Source organism: Pogona vitticeps, chromosome 1, assembly GCF_051106095.1.
Source record: "Pogona vitticeps strain Pit_001003342236 chromosome 1, PviZW2.1, whole genome shotgun sequence".
NCBI classification, from domain to species: Eukaryota; Metazoa; Chordata; class Lepidosauria; order Squamata; family Agamidae; genus Pogona; species Pogona vitticeps.
Genome location: NC_135783.1, coordinates 57,953,208 through 57,970,904, shown reverse-complemented (window position 1 = coordinate 57,970,904; position 17,697 = coordinate 57,953,208). Strand labels below are relative to the sequence as shown.

The window sequence follows — 17,697 nt, the reverse complement described above, 5'->3', positions numbered from 1 at the left end:
CTTCTAGAGGCAGAGGGACTAGCCCTGCCTGTCAAGATCTGGCTTGCAAACAGCAAAGAAGAACCTGAAAGAAAAAAAAAAGAGGGGAGGGGGACAGACATTTCCCAGGGAGTGCAGAGTCATGTGACAAGGCAAGGGGATAAGAAGCAGCAGCCACAGCAGGAGCCTTCAGTGTGAGCCAGGGTTCCTCTTGGAGAATCACAGCCACCGGTCCAGGGGCAGAAAGACGGGAAGAAAGTGGGGTGAAGATCTTAACCTGAAGCCCAACAACCCTTTTCATCCGAGTAGTCTCAGCAAGACAAAATATATACAGTATCTTTCTCCCAAGAGAATACAGGATTTCTTCTTTCTGTAGGTTTATTTATTTGAAGCTGTTTTTAAAGCACTAAGAACTTCTGCAGGTGTGAAACAGGATCTGATTCTTAAGCAACATGACAACCCAAATAGACACTGCCCTACATTACAACTATGAATATGAAGAGGATGAGTACATGAATCAAGAGGAAGAATGGGACAGGGACCTGCTCCTGGACCCTGCATGGGAGAAACAGCAAAGGAAGGTAAGGGAAACAAGTGGAAAAAAGATGTCAAATTGAATGTGAATTTGTGCCCAAGTTACTTGGAAGTGATTTTGTTTATCTCAATATGAAATGTTTGTCTCTTTTGTGTGTGAAGCATATGATCAAGGTCTCAGATTGAGTCTCGCATTATCATTTGAAGTGGCTGCAAGGCTGCTATACAGACAGTTTGATAAGAAATTGGGGCACTTTTTTTCCAACAAGGATTCCTAAATCTGGTTATCTACTTGCCAAACACAAATAAGGAGAGTATGTGTAGCTTCTGTGGACTGTGAATTTATCTCCTAAAATGGCTTTATATATCACTTGTGACATCATCTTGGTCATAGAGAATAAGGATGCAATTAACATGACCCTGGTAGTACATTTTTTGCTGAAATGTGAATTAACAGAATTCTGGCATGTGGCATCCTGAGGTGACCAGATACCTGAGTTCCTATTGTTCATCAGTTGGACTGGCCACTTTGCACACCATCCACAACATTTTCCATCAGCTGTAGTACAGTATATGGGGTCTGATTGCATGCTCAGACAGAACCCATCATTCATATTATCTGCTAGGTTTCCTGTTCTGAGAGATAGATTCCTGGATACCATATTTCAGCACCATCACCTTTTGGTTAAAGATTACATAAAGTTAGTGCTATACATCTCTTCTTTCAGCACAATGACAACTGATCTTCATCTCAGCATGTGTAAAAATTAGATACAGTACTAATATTTGCAATATTAGCATCTAATATTGTGCAGCTCATGCACTGCGGTGCCTCAGTCATGAATCTATGTCAAAGTGCAATTAACTCAATCTATCAGGAAGTTGCACTCATATAACATTTCTGTGTCATTCCATGTGCTACTTTGACCAAACAGGAGAATAATTGGATGTATATGTGATATACCACAAAAACTGGCCAAATAAAAATCCAACTTGGGGTCAAACTATGTGTTAAGTTCCATGTGCGCTTGTATTTCCCATCTATGTTTTGGGGACTTTGAGAAACTCTTACACATCTGACTGGGAAATTCTGCCAGTTTGAAGCTTCCCAAAATAGGTTTTTCAAGCTCTGTTGTTGTTTTTAAAATGGCAGTCAGTAGAGAAGAGTACGACGGGTATGACCAGGCGTAGCAAGATTGATTCAGAGCAATGAGTTTTTAATCTCTTTGCCATGGGAGGCAATCTAGTACTGGTGAGAATACCAGCTCGCCTAGCAGTTTTCCTTCTATGGGAAATAGTATGTGAAAAGATGGGAAATGCTTTTCACAGGGACCATGGCATGGAAGGAGAGGATGAAGGCTCCTTCTTTGTGCATCATAATCCCAGTTCTGATCATGCCCTTGGAAGCTGCTTTTTTTTTTTTCCAAACAAAGCATTTGTTGAATATCTTGTGGGGCTTCGGTTTCTTTGTCATGGCATTTGTACCCAATCTTCTGATAAAGAGTTCAAACCAGCATACAAGGTTCAGTCTCCCCCATTTTACCTTGTACGATAGGTTCTGCCAAGTGGGCAGCCCAAATTCATACATCAAGCTTCACGGCTGATTAGAGATTTAATCCCAGGTCTCCTTAATCAGTCCCCAAGACTGTAACCAGTATCCAGTGCCATTCCTCACCGTATTGCAACATATCTGGATACCATACTTCAGCAAATTCTCCTGCAGAAAGCTCATCTCAGATGAGTGAAACCAGCACAAGGGCAAAGAAATTAAATTGTTCCTGTTTAATCTGCATAGGAGAATTCCAGCTTTGTTGAAATAACCTTTTATCTCCAAAACTACAAAATGTGTCTGAAGTTGTTGGTTCACCTCTGAGATGGAGGCCATTTGTTGCAATTACTTTTGAGCCAGAGTTTCAAGAGGAGGGGACATTTGCATTTACAAGCTCCTAGTCAAGGGAAATAAGTGCAGAAATGATAAAAGAAACCCAGTTTGTATGCAACACAAGGAGGCTGATGCAAAAAAAGAAGGTAGCATATAGGAGATTTATATATTTATTTTCAATATTGTTGGAATAAGAAACTGCAAGCTGGAATAATAGAGTTAGTTCTGGTGACATGACTGGCAACTGATCTGCATTAATAAAACTTCTCAAACAAGTGATTTTCTCCTAGGCGTTGTGTGTACACTTGCAAAAGACTTTGTGTGAGAAAGACCACGTGTGAGAGGAAAGAAAATAAATCCTCTATAAGATGAAAAGTGAATAGTTCCTCAGAATATTTGCTTCACAGGGAAAATAAATAACATTTTAATCTTAAATCAGGGGAAGAAAATTGTGCTCACGTCCCATTAAAACAAATTGCTTTTTTCCTTTCCCACTTTCAAAAGTAGAAATCATGACAGATTTTCTTTATGTTGGATCATCATGCACTTTCATTCCTTCCAGTATAGTTGGCCCTTATCTAAAACTCTGAATTTATGAATTTGTATTACTACAAGCACAGTAAGTAGCAGCTGTGGCAATGTAGACTGGTCCAGATGCCTGCCTGGTCTGTGCCTGTTCATGTAACTGGTCACCCCAGTAGCCACTTGACCAGGTGACCAGGTGGGTGACTGGGCCCCTGTGTTTTGGCACAGTCCCTCTTGTGTCTGCAGTTATCTGTCAGGAAAATCCAACAGGGAACTGGCCAATATATATTCCTTCCTATGGTATAACACAAACAATCCACTTCCATGGTTTTTTACTTAGATCTCTCAGCAAGAGGCCGGACTGATGTGAACAATGTTTCTGCAGCAGTAGTGGATGGTGAATGGCAGCCTTTCGTACTTTACATTGTCCTCAACATTTAAAACAAATGTTAAATAGATGCACCGCTCTATAAATAACATCTGATAGCATGGCATTATCTTTCCTTGGCCTGAAAATCAGCCTGGCATTTATGATCCAGGGAGAAACATACTTTCCCAGTAGGACTGATGGATTTGAAAAGATCTGAGAGTGTCAGACTCTCCCCCATAGCGCTAAAATAAGCTCGACAAAGTACATTCCTGATGTCCATATATACGAGGAGGAGAAGGCTGTAGCTGCATGGTTGCCGAGCTTTGTTCAAACCAGTAATATAATATTGAACAGTGATCTCCAACCAAGCTGGGCAGTTGGCGAGCATGCATGTTCTATGAGACAATCTTGGAACAGGACAAAAATAAATGCCATTGTTTCTATTGTGGGCTGCCCTCTTCAGACTTGCCATTTCAGGATATGTGTGGTATGTGATCTGTCAACAGTTGCTGGTAACACACAATGACGTCCTTAGGATTACAATGGACATGACGTCTAATTATAACCCCAGCTTAGAGGGTGCTGTGGTCTGCAATAATTCACTCTTTGGTGTGGAATTCTTAGTTGCTTATGTCCCAGCCAGGCTTTATTTGTCCACATAGAGAGGAAAAGCTGTAAAGTGATACCTAAAACTTTGTATTTTACACTGAAGTTGCAAACTCTGTTGTCTTGCTGGCAGTCTTTCTTCAAGAACCCACTGCCATCACATCTGGCCTGATTTTTTCTACACTTTGCCTCTTTCCTCCTCCCAGTTTGTACCATTTCTACTTGGGGAAGAATTCTGGAAAACCTGAATGTACACCTTGACCAAAATCCTGTTGCAAATCATGCTAGAGTAGGCCCATTGAATCCATGAGGATTTGATGAGTCAGCTTGTCCAGAAGTTCCGTTGATTCAAATAGGCCTACTCTAGTTGCACATTATTTTAGTATAGTAAGTTAAAGTAGTCCGTTTGAATCAATGGAACATACAGAAGAGATGACTTACCAATCTCCATGGATTCAATGGACCTACTCTAGTGTGATTTACTATGCTAAGCAACAGAATTTTGCTCAGTGTTTGTAACTTGTAATTGTCTAATTGAGGCATTACTGTTAAATCCGGAATTATGGTTCTGTACAGATACACAAATATGTACAGATCATATGCAACAGCCTGAAATATGTACAGATCATATGGAACAATTTGAAATATATATAGATCACATGTTCCTAAGTCACATGTTCTTAGGGTTTTGAGTAGTATTTTGATCACAGTCCAATGCAGTGTTAAATTTGCAGAAGCCTATTGAAACAGTCGGTTAAGAGTGCAATCCTATGCAGTCTTACTTGGAGCACCATTCAATAGAGAGGGACTCTTGATTCAACATGGATAATCATGAGTAGTAAATAGAGTTTGGAAAATTTACTTACAAGGGGCTCAAATCCCAGAATCCCCAGCTAGATCTGTTCACAAGAGAACACAGGGAGCTATGGTACTTCTCCCTAAGTGTCTTTTCTATGTTCTTGTAAATGTGTTCAGTTCTATGTCACACTATGTGGGCATTGTGTCTTATTGGCTCACATAAAGAAGTTGCAACAAATTGTAACATCTATTTGGAAACAGGGGAGGCAGATATCATGAGGAACTGAAGGTGTAGTAGGGGCCATTATAGTGAAGAAGGGAAATTAGTTTAAATTGTATATTGCCCTTGAGGGCACGTATGGAAAATTATTACTATAGCTATTATTAGCCATTTTCTGGATCATGTAAGATTAGCTGGAGCCAATCAGAACAATTTTGGCAATTAAAGTTTGTATTTTTAGAAACAGACACATTTTTGCTTCTCTGTTTGCAATGTTCTCTCTCTAGATCTTAAAATTATTATGTTCCTGTTTTGTCCCAGTTGTATTCATGGGAGAGAAACCGTGGATATTCAAAAATGGGCCACATGTGACTGATGCTGGTGACTGACATACAAGAGGAAATAGCTACTTTCCTATCTGAGACACAGCTACGAGGAGAATTTTTTATTTTCCAGTTTGCAAACATGGTTTGCAGACCAGCAGAATGCATTGTAAGAAATGTTGGTTTTGGACTGGAAATACAGAAATATGGAAGGTGACATAGCTAACCAAAACTGGCATTATCCCCTTACCCAGGAATAAGACACGAGACAATTGTTATGGAATAAAACATGGGACACACTTTACTAGATATCTAAAATTATCCTCAATGTAGATGGAAAAAAGGTAGTGTGGAATCAGGTTCTGCAGAGGGGTCTCAATTGACCCCTACCCAATCTATGAGCAAGTCCTGAGCCCCAAGATCTCGCAGTCATGAAGAGAGTGAGAACCCGTCCGGCCCAAATTTGACTACTCCAGACCTCCAGTCCCCTCCTCCTCCTTGACTATTGGTCTGGGAGCGGCCCCAGCAAATCTTCACCCCAAGCACTGTAATCGCATGATCCACAGCACTGGAAGATTAGATGAGCTATACCTTACCAGTGGTTGTGATGGGACTCACTGAAACCTTTTTTTTTTCTGCACTACCCACCATGGCATAGGGGCAAGCTACGCTTAAGGCCCATGCCCGCCATCAAGCATCTTGAGCTCCAAAAGCAGCCCCCCTGAGGTCTGCCAAAAATAACTCCAAACCTCTATCAGAGAGGTGTCGTCCGTCCGTCCAAAAGAGCTCAGGCCTGTTAGCACAGATCTCATGGTGACCAATCACTGATCCAAGGCCATTGCAAACTGCTCTGCAAACTTCCCTGTTAACACTCTTCTGGGCAGTGTTAACACTCTGTGCCTTGTGTTCATCACCCCAAACAAGCCGAGGGATGACTATGGACTAAATAATACTCATCCCAGGATATGTAGCCCTCAGTCATCTGAGGTCTCACAGGAAATCCAAAATTAAGGCCTTGCCACCCAACTGGGCAATGTCGTTACCACCCAGATGTATAAGCAACATATCTGGCGGTTGTGTGCCAGATGTGGCCACTCTGCACAATTGGCACCAAAGCAATCCACAGATCCCTTTCCACTCTATTTGGGCTCTGTCTCTGAGACCCAAATCGCTCCCTCACGCTGACTGAGCAGCATATCTCTTTACCCAAAACACAAAACTGTGACCCAAAATCACGACTTGCTGGCACCTCCCTGTCAATATTGGACTTGAAAAGACAAAAACAGGCACCTGCCTAGATGTGAGGGAGTGTTTGAATATGTCTTCGAAAAGCCGTAGATGACCATCTGTTACATACAGCACTGATGTTACCTGTCTGTCATGGGTTTGGAGGGAAAGTTCCATCCTATGGGGAGTGGAAGGCGGGACATCAGGAGGAGGGGCTGTACTGTATATATATGTGATGCGTGTGTGAAGATGCTGTGAGATGCTGAGAGACACTGGGTTGTGGGAGTCTGTGTGTCAGACAGGGTACTACTGTGTGTCAGAGTACCAACCTGATAGGTTCAGGTGTCTGTTGGGTAGCCAGAACTGATAGGTTCAGGGTCTGTGCTTCAAGTTAAGGGTTCTGGGTGAACCAAACTGTATGCTTGTAGGAGTGAGAATAAGCCACGTTACTTTATCTTATTCACCTGATTGTTTATTTCTCCCTGTGTGTATTTAAAATAAACCTTATTCTTTTTATTGTTTGAAAATCCATCCCTGGTCTGTGTGACTTCTTATAGGGAATGGTTGGTGGCAGCTTAGTGTAACTGTGTGACATATCCCAGTAGGTCTGAGTTTGTCACATTGATTGGTGTCCAGCGTGTGGGATACGACTGGTCCAGTTGTCCAGCGGTCCAGCAAAGCCTTGGCAAGTGTGCCCAGAGCAAGGGGGGTCTAGTCAGGGACAGTCTGAGGCGCGTAGGTAATCTTCTAGGTGTACCTCACGGGGAGGTGCGCTAGTAGAAGAACGTGCCAACTGGGGAGACTTAGATTAAGGTGCTCTGAGGCAGCCTAGTTTTGGTGGGAAAAAGCTGAGGCAAAACTGCGTAGCAACAGTGAGCTAGCTTGCCAGCTGAGAGGCCCAGCAGAGGGGGGTAGGCTCTGACTCGATACTGTTGCAATTTAAGTGCTGAAGGACAGCAGCAATCTCTAGGGAGAGCTGGTTCTGAGGCAAGAAGGAAAAAAGTGGTCGTTTTATTTTGAGGCTTGACTTTTTAAAGCAGCCTGTTCTGAGGGGGGGGTATGCCCTTGACTCGAAGCCAAGTAACAGAAATGAGTGAAGTGAAAGACCCCCAGATTGACCAAGGTTCTGAGGATGAATTTGGCTCAGTGCAAGGTGACAGCACAGGAGAGCAGAACCCAGAACTTAGAAAATTGCTCATAGCCCAACAGCATGAACTGAGGATGAGGCAATTTGAAGTGGAGGAAAGAGAGAAACAGCGGCAATTTGAAATGGAGGAAAGGGAAAGAGAAGAAAGGTTAGAGAGAGAGAGAATGGAGAGGGAAGAAAGAATGGAGAGAGAGAAAATGGCGTTTGAATTAAGAAAACTGGAACTGATGAACCAGAACAATAATAACAATAGGGATTCTGAGGGAGGCCAATTGTCTAAAGCTGACCTGAAGAAATTCCCTGTGTACCACAAGGGAGATTGTCCTGAGGTGTTCTTTTCCTTAGTGGAAAGAGCGTTTGTGGACTTCTCAGTGAGGGAAACTGAGAAGATGACCATCATGCGGTCTTTAATCAGTGGTAGCCTGGCTGAGGTTTATGCCGAGATGCCTGAGGAACTGATGAAAGATTTTGCAGAGTTTAAAAAACTGGTGTTTGCCAGACATGGGATAAATGCAGAGCAGCTGAGACAAAGATTCAGGTCCCTCACCAAGAAACCAGAACAGACTTTTACCCAAGTGGGGGCCCAATTGGTGAGGCTGCTTGAGAAATGGCTATCGCAGGAGGGAACAGAGACCTATGAGCAGCTTAAAGACTTGATAGCACTGGAACAGTTCTATTCAGTCCTGCATGGGGAATTGAAATTCCAGGTGAGGGAAAGGAAACCGAAATCTGTGGCAGCAGCCGCAGAGATCGCAGATTTTATTTCCCAAATAAGAAAGCCCTTGGGTGAGGGGAAATCTGTAGGTAAACCCAAAGAAACCTACAGCAAGTACTCTCAGGGACCAGGGAAAAGCCAGCAAGGGGGAGGGGCCCATGGTGAAGGGAAGCCCTCAGACATGAAACCAAGACCTCAGATTTTGGAGGGAAAACCAAAACAAGATGAGAGAGAATCAAAATACACCAGAAAATGCTATTTCTGTCAGGGAAAGGGTCATCTAATCTCAGAGTGTGAGAAATTAAAGCAGCTAAAAGGAATGGTGCCTCAGAATGCTAGTGGGACCAAGCCAAAAGCTGTGTTCTGTGTCCAGAAAGAGCAAGGCTCAGTCTCACTGAGGGAGCCTGTTGCCATGACTACTCAGTCTGGAACAGCTACCTCTGCTGATCAGGCTGAGGAAAATGGTCCTCTTGTGGAGGTAAAACGCTGCTTGCTGGTGAAAACAGATTCTCAGTTGTTTGAGACAGCAGGGGTGGACGTAGGAATACTTGACCGTCAGTATAGGGGGCTGCGGGACACTTGTTCCCAGGTAACCCTGTGCCATCCAGATATTATTCCTAGGGAGTTTATAATCCCAAATGAGAGCATAAAGGTGGCAGGGATTGAGGGGCAGGTAATCTCTCTGCCAGTAGCAGAGGTACCTGTCAACTTTCAAGGCTGGAGGGGAGATTGGCGGCTAGCGATTTCATCGACTCTGCCAGCAGCCGTGCTCGTGGGAAATGACCTGGCTGAACATGTGAAACGGGTGCTAGTGATTACACGCTCACAAGCCACCACAGAGACAGTTCAGGGGGGTAATGATGAGCCAGAGACGGAAGCAGAGGGGAGTTCAGAAGCTGTGGTGGAAACCTTAACCACAGACAGCAGATTTGGACAGGAGCAAAAGGCAGACGCCACTCTCCAAAAGTGTTTTGAACAGGTGACTGACGCCCAGCTAACACCTGAAACCCCAGTGAGATTTCTGGAGAAAAAGGGGATTTTATATAGAGAAACCCTGAGGAATATCTCAAAAGGGGGAGATGGGATCAGAAGTCAGCTGGTGGTGCCTGAAAAGTATCGCCCCATGATCTTACAAAGGGGGCACTCTGACAGGTTTGCTGCGCACTTAGGAGTGAACAAAACACAGCAGAGAATCACACAGAATTTCTACTGGCCTGACATAGGGAAGCAGATCAGGGAGTTCTGTAAACAATGTGATGTGTGTCAAAGGCAGGGGAATAACTGCGACAGGACCAAAGCAAAGTTGTGCCCTTTGCCTGTGATTGACACTCCGTTCAAATGCATAGGGGTGGATATTGTGGGACCTTTGCCCAAGGCCACAAAGAGGGGGAACAGGTTCATTCTAACAATTGTGGACCATGCCACAAGGTATCCTGAAGCCATACCCTTGACTAACATTGAAACTAACACAGTGGCCGATGCTTTGGTGGGGTATATGTCCAGGATGGGATTTGCCTCAGAGATAATCACAGATTTGGGCGCATCGTTCACATCAAAGCTCATGAAACGCTTATGGCAAATCTGTGGAATTAAGCACAAGGAAACCACTGCTTATCATCCTGAAAGTAATGGGTTAACTGAGAAGTTCAATGGGACTCTAATGCGCATGATTAGGGCTTACTTGGCAGAGAATCCAAACAATTGGGACCAGAAGCTGCAATCCCTTTTGTTTGCTTATCGATCAGTGCCACAAGCCAGTACCGGGTTCAGTCCATTTGAACTTTTATTTGGGAGAAGGGTGAAAGGGCCCCTTGATTTGATCAAACAAAATTGGGAGCAGATCACCCAGGATGACCCACAAGACGTTGTGACATACATAGACACCTTGATGAATGACCTAAGGAGAAATCTAGAGCTGGCAGCAGAAAACCTGCAAGCTCAGAAGGTCAGACAGAAAACATGGTATGACCGCAAAGCTAGAGAGAGGCACTTTGACCCAGGGGAGGAAGTGCTTTGGCTTAGGCCCTGCAGAGAGAATAAACTGCAGCTCAAATGGGCAGGACCATATAGGGTCATTTCCAAGATGTCAGACCTGAACTACCTTATAGAGCAGGAGGAGAACCAAGCAAGGAGGGTGGTTCATGTGAATGCCCTAAAACCCTACTACAGAGGGGAACAGAGGGTTTTATTCGCGATAAAAGCAGCTGAGAGTGAGGAAGCGGAATTACCCTTCTGGGAGGGTAGAGGGGAAGTAAAATACAACCCAGAGGAGGTAAAGATCAGTCCTGCACTCACCCAAGACCAGCAGCAAGAACTAAAAATGCTGCTTAGTAAATATCAACAGGTGTTTTCCAACAAGCCGGGGATAGTGAAGGGAGTGATGCATCGGATCCACACAGGGGATGCACCCCCGCAGGCAGTATCCCCATACCGAGTAACGGGACCCTATAGGGACAAGGTGCGGAAGGAGCTGGACGAGATGCTTAGGGAGAACATAATCGTCCCCTCTTCTAGTCCTTGGTCCTCTCCGATAGTCCTTGTGGACAAGCCTGATGGGAGCATTAGGTTTTGTGTCGATTACAGGAAATTAAACCGTGTAACCACTCCTGATGCCTACCCAATGCCCAGGCTAGACAACCTGATTGAAACCATAGGGGGTTGTCGGTTCATCTCATCATTGGACCTGGTAAAGGGATATTGGCAATTAAGAATTGATCCCAGGGATCAAGAAAAGACTGCCTTTTGCAGCCCTTTTGGTCTCTATGAGTTTCGAGTCCTGAGCTTTGGTCTCAGAAATGCACCAGCCACATTCCAAAGGCTGATGGACCAGACCTTGGCAGGGCTCAGTGACTTTACAGTGGCCTACATTGACGACATAGGGATCTTCAGTAATACCTGGGAAGATCACCTGATACACCTGGAGTTAGTGCTGCAGAGGTTAAGTGCAGCAGGGCTAACAGTAAAGGCCAGCAAGTGTCAGCTGGGTAGCCCAGAAATAAAATACTTGGGTCACATGGTAGGGGGAGGAATGATAAAACCCCTGGAGGCCAAAATAGAAGCTGTTCGTGATTGGCCTAGACCCAACACCAAGAAAAAAGTCAAATCATTTCTTGGGTTGGTGGGCTACTACAGAAAGTTCATCCCGAGGTTTAGCGAGATTGCGGCTCCGCTGACCGATCTGACGAGGAAGAAGGCTGATGACCGCATCCCGTGGACCAGCGACTGTGAGGCGGCGTTCCAGAGGTTGAAGGAGGCGTTAATCAACTATCCTGTCCTGCGCGCTCCAGACTTCGACCGGGAGTTCATCATCTACACCGATGCGTCTAACAGCGGGGTAGGAGCAGTTCTGTGCCAGGAGGATGAGAATGGTGACCAGCATCCAGTGTCCTACCTGAGTAGGAAACTTCAAAAAGGTGAGAGACATTTGGCAACCGTGGAGAAGGAGTGTTTGGCCATAGTCTACGCGATCCAGAAGGCCAAGCCTTACATCTGGGGAAGACATTTTATTCTGTGTACTGACCATTCACCATTGCAATGGTTAAAGACAATGAAAACCCACAATAGCAAACTTATGAGGTGGGCTTTAAACTTGCAAGACTATGACTTTGAAGTGAAGGTGGTCAGAGGGTCAGTGAACTGTGTTGCTGACGCCTTATCAAGAAGACCTGAAGAATGAAGACGGCGAAAGAAACATGGACTATGTGTATATATTGATAACAAAAAGTAAAATGTACCTGGTTTTTGAATTGGTTTGTATGAATAAAGGTAAATTGATGTAATGTATATGGTAAATGTTTAAATGCCTAATTGAAATGTTTAACTTAGAATGTAAGTATGAGTAAGTATAATATGGTATGTATAACTGTTGTTGTGTATTTTACCCAGGTTGTTTTTTTGGTGAAAAGCACGTTAGCTTTCCCCCTACAAAACAACTTATAAAGAGGGGAGGTGTTACATACAGCACTGATGTTACCTGTCTGTCATGGGTTTGGAGGGAAAGTTCCATCCTATGGGGAGTGGAAGGCGGGACATCAGGAGGAGGGGCTGTACTGTATATATATGTGATGCGTGTGTGAAGATGCTGTGAGATGCTGAGAGACACTGGGTTGTGGGAGTCTGTGTGTCAGACAGGGTACTACTGTGTGTCAGAGTACCAACCTGATAGGTTCAGGTGTCTGTTGGGTAGCCAGAACTGATAGGTTCAGGGTCTGTGCTTCAAGTTAAGGGTTCTGGGTGAACCAAACTGTATGCTTGTAGGAGTGAGAATAAGCCACGTTACTTTATCTTATTCACCTGATTGTTTATTTTTCCCTGTGTGTATTTAAAATAAACCTTATTCTTTTTATTGTTTGAAAATCCATCCCTGGTCTGTGTGACTTCTTATAGGGAATGGTTGGTGGCAGCTTAGTGTAACTGTGTGACATATCCCAGTAGGTCTGAGTTTGTCACACCATCATCCTAACCGCTTGATGTCATCAGGGACATAACCCATCACCGCTGCGGTTGATGTAGCCCCAATTCTAAACGAATGAGTACCGAACCTCATTCCGTGAATTCCTACCTTGCTTAATGCTAAATCGATCATTTCCCAATTTTTTCATTCAGAGGGGTTCCGTCCCTCTGAATGAAAAAATAACCTTGGCTCTGACTTCTGAGAGTAAGATAATTGTCTGTCACTTTTACCTGGCAAAGATTTTGCATTGAACAGGTACATAAAGTAAGATCTGCTCCATTACCACTCTGATCTGCCTTGGATTGGCAGATGTGAACCTGCATTGAATCCTGCTTTAGTGTTCCATCATGCCATTGTAAGGCCAATCTCGATACACCCTCCTTGCCTGATGCTACCACCTCACTGATCCTAAAAGTGTCAAAAATGTCAATAATGCTACTGCATAAAACAACGTAGCTTCATATGCATCTCTGCAAATGGTAGGCCACAGCTGACAATTTTTTCCAATAAAGCCAGGGAAATTGGTGTCCTAGAATCATTAACTTAACCAACCTTCAATCATTTTCTTGATACGAACGTCAGACGTATAATCTGTGTACCCGTGTATCCTAATGAAAAATGCTAGAGCTGACAACCTACCTTGGAGGGAACCTGGAGCTAAACCTTTCCTATGAAGTGACACTAAGAATTATTATAGGTGTTCAACCGGAGCTGGCCAATCAGGTCCAGTCCCACAGCTCTCATGAACTCCTGAAATTCTGTACTCACTGCCTGGTATGCCTTCCGTGTCCTCGGAGCCAAGGACAAGCCTATTGCTCTGTCCATGTCATCGCACCAATTTGCCAAACCTCTGCTGGGAGCTTCCCTGGACACTCGCTGGCTGCTGGGTCTAATTCCCTGAACCAAATGATTTCTTGGTGTGATAGGGCATTGACCAAGCTGTTATCCAAACTAAGACTGTGTTTTGCTTGGATTAGAACATTAAAGTTTAAGACATGCAGCGTAAATGCATGTACGAGTGCCATAACACATTCTGAGTGTGACGTCAGGTTGTTCACTATGTGAATCATGGCCTGGTTGTCACACCAGAAGCATACTGAAAAATTAGCCCATTCATGCATCCACAGCCACAAGGCACCTACTATTGGGAAAAATTCTTAAAAAGTGAGATCCCTTGTGATATCTTGCTGGTGCCATTTTTTGGGCCAAAGCCCGGTGCACCATCTCCCTTTAAAATAAATTCCAAACCCTAACGAGCCTGCTTCATCAGTCTGAACCTGAAAGTCTGATTTAAGTTGCAGTCTGGACCTCCAAAAGGATACACCATTAAATTCATGTAAAAACTGGCTCCACACCTGCAGGTCCTTCTTCATACGTCTGGTGACTCTAGTTCTATGAAAAGGGCGACAAAGTCCTTTCATTGCCTCACACAAACGTTTTAAAAAATGCGCGACCTGGGGCAATAACCCTACATGCAAAATTCAGATGACCTACAATCTCTTGGAGCTCTTGCACAATAACAAGAGCTGAATTCATTCCCTAAGGACATCTAGTTTGTCCTCTGGCAACCTAGATGCCTGCTGTCTAGTGTCCAATTTGATTCCTAAGAATGTAAGTGAAGTAGCGGGTCCCTCTGTTTTCAGCTAGCGGCGCTCCTAGTTCCCTGACCAATGACTGAAATGACACTTATGTGAATTTACACTGCCCTGTATTAGCTGCACCACAAAAAAGGTAGTCATCCAAATAATGGGCGGTGCTTCTGCAACCTACCCTACATCTGAGCTTCCATTTAAAAAATGAACTAAATTGCTCAAAGGAAGCTCAGGAAACAGAACAATCCATTGGCAGGGCCCTATCAATATAGTAAGAACCCTGAAAATAGAAACCTAGGAGGTCAAAGTCTAAGGGGTGGACTGAAAGAATGCGAAACCGTGATTTAATGTCACATTTTGCCAGTTCTGCCTCAATTCCACATCTACGTACCATGCACACCACCTCATCAAAAGAGGTATAGTGTACAGTACAGAGCTCCTGTGAGATGGCATCATTCACCAAATCCCCTTCTGGGTGAGACAGGTGATGAATGAGCCTGTACTCACCCCAATTCATCTATGACACCCAAGGGTGATACCCTAAGGTTCTCTAAAAGGGGATGTTGGAAAGGCCCTAAAGCCGTACCTTCAGACACTTCTTATTTTTATTTTTTCCTGCACAGTATGTTCCATATCCCTTACTGACTTTAAGTTTTTCACAAAAAATGTGTTACGCTCACCCACCGCTGGTATTCTAAAACCGAACTGAAAGCCTTCTAATAAATACTGTGCATCTGCTGGTCTCAGGTATTCCGCTAACTAGTCCTCTAATTGAGCTGGGGCCCTTTGGTAGGGGGAATGCCACCCCTGGGCGGCTTTTTGGGACCTCCGGAATCCTTATTTGCATTTCTCTGTGCCCATGCTCTGAAATAGGCCATACTGGGGTGCTGGCCCTCACTGATTGAACACTTATGCTGGAAACGACAGCACATTGTTCCATGAGCACGTGTCCTTAGTGTTGTAGTCCCAACAGAGCAAGAGGGGTTGAACCACTTGCTCCGTGCCCGCACAGGAACTCAAATTCAGGCCTGGTTTCTGAATAATGTGACCACTATCAAACCTTTCTAGACTGACGTACAGCCTCGCTATCCCTTTCTAAAGCAGAGAAGTGAGATAGTAAATCCTCAGCAAGATCCTTGAGTTTAGCCTTCCTGTGGCTCCTAGATTCCCTGGCTGAACAATGGTTTTCTGGTGCACTAACTGGTGAAGCCTGAGTAGTTGCCCTTTCAGCTTCCAGTGCCACGATTTTTTCTTGCAACTGCTGCCATATGGGCCATGCCACTTCATCTGAAGATGATTGAGGAGGAGAAAGTTGGGGAGAAACACACTTCCTTACCAGCTGTTTACCCTTTTTATTCCCCTGCCCCTTTTTAGAAGCCATCTCTAAGCAGCTAGGCCCTGCAGTCCCTTTCAATCTAGTCTTGACTATGTATCACCTACTAATAGTTATGATTGTAGTAAATGTACCTTTCTTTAGGAATAACGAATTTAATTTATTTTTATTTTTAATTTTGTGTGTGTGTGTGTGTGTGTGTGTGTGTGTGTGTGTGTGTGTAGAGCCCTCTACTGGGTACTCCTTCAGTTTACTGCCTGAGCAGAACTGAGTTGATGTCTTGCTACAGTCTTAAGTACTGCTATAATTCTATGAACCAATTAATTAAATATTGTAATGCTAGATTACTGCCTAAACAGTATGAATTGATAATAAACCACAATTCCCTTAAGTTAATATGAAATTGTTAGACTTATTAATTAAAACCTAATCCTGCCTACAGCTAAATTGAAGCAAACAAATAATGTATATTTGCACAGAGTACTGTCCTCTGAAGATGCCGGCTACAGAGACTGGCGAAACGTTAGGAAGAACAACCTTCAGAACATGGCCAAAGAGCCCAAAAAACCCACAACAACCAATGTATAGTAGTCTTATCTCATTATCCTAACCACTTAATTTATATTTTCAAATGAATTAATTGCTATCAAATACCTGCACTACACTTTATTTAACCAACTAAATTAATTGTCAACAGCTGAAAAGTTCATTTATTTATTTATTTATTTATTTATTTATTTATTTATTTATTTATTTATTTATTTATTTATTTATTTAACTCAATAAACGCCCCCCCCACTTCAATAAAATTCTATGAATTTAAACAACCCGAATAAAGGATGATGATTAATTCTTAAGATTCCCAGTAAATACTACTCTTCGTAGACAGTATCTATACCTGGGGGGAGAGGAGTGTGTGTGTGTGGGGGGGTAGGGATGGATGAGTTGGATGGGAGCATGACCGCCCTAACGTGCTGGAGTTTGTTTGTTCTCTCTCTCTCTCTCTCTTTAATTAATCACTGAGCAGCCCTACTGAAATCCTCTTAAAAACTTTGACTTAATTAATTCGTATAAGATAGATCTGTGGGACCAGTGGTGCATGCGCCCATCCTAACAACCACACTGCACTCCCGTCTGCTACCCCCAAACCTCTTCCTTTGTCTTTTAAAAAAAATATATATCCGGTTCAATTAAATTAAGTCCCTGTCTGGCAATCAGCCCGTTAAATATGAGCCGAAGCTGAACGCAAACTGTGTGTGTGGGGGTGCCAATGCAAAACCACCATCCAAAATGGTGACTGCAGTAAAATGGCGACTGCAATAGCATGGCGCAGCAAGAATTGCCTGATCACAACACTCCATCCTGCCTCTCTGGATGCCAAGAAGAAAGAGGCTGAAGGTAAGAGTAGCTCTTCTTTAAATATGCCTCTCCCCTGGTACTCTCAAGCTGCTCTTGCAAGACTAGCTTGTCTCATGTTATCCTGGGAATGGGATAATGGTGGTCTGCGCTGCTGAAAAGCTCACCAGCAGACCAAACAAAACTGCTATTCTGTACTTTAGTGGAACTATTAATGGCAGTAAAAAATTACAACTTAAATGCTGTAGGGTTTGTTTAATGCTGCCACATCTAAATTCAGGATAGCCATGATGAAGATGAGCTTTCTTATGAAGAACAGGAGTGGTGTGAAATAGGAGGTAGAACTCTTTCATGCAACATGGTCTTTGTTCTTCTGCTTCTTGTTCTCTTCCTATCTGAAGATGAAGCAGAAGAGCAATGACCATGTTGAATGAAAGAGTTCTACCTCCTATTTCATACCACTCCTGTTCTTCATAAGAAAGCTCATCCTGAATAACTAATTTTCAAGGGCAGATACAAGTTTCATAAGCAAAGACATATATCATAGGAGTGTCACAGCTGCTGTAATCCCTGACACTGAGCATCAGTAACGAAGGAAGCCAATGTAAATGAGATATCTGAGCTACTGATGAACTCA

General features: G+C 43.6%; 1 protein-coding gene across 2 annotated transcripts in view; it reads left to right on the top strand.

The window, feature by feature from the left end:
- The window catches only part of ACTN2 (actinin alpha 2), an 82,588-nt gene continuing 64,891 nt past the window's right edge, over positions 1 to 17,697 (top strand). The window contains exon 1 of one of the 2 annotated variants that reach the window (XM_020787244.3): positions 1 to 560. In XM_020787244.3, the coding sequence (XP_020642903.1) occupies positions 432 to 560 (129 nt within the window). In that variant the 5' untranslated portion in view covers positions 1 to 431. The remainder of the gene's footprint in view (positions 561 to 17,697) is intronic. The other variant, XM_078383126.1, reaches the window with a different exon arrangement.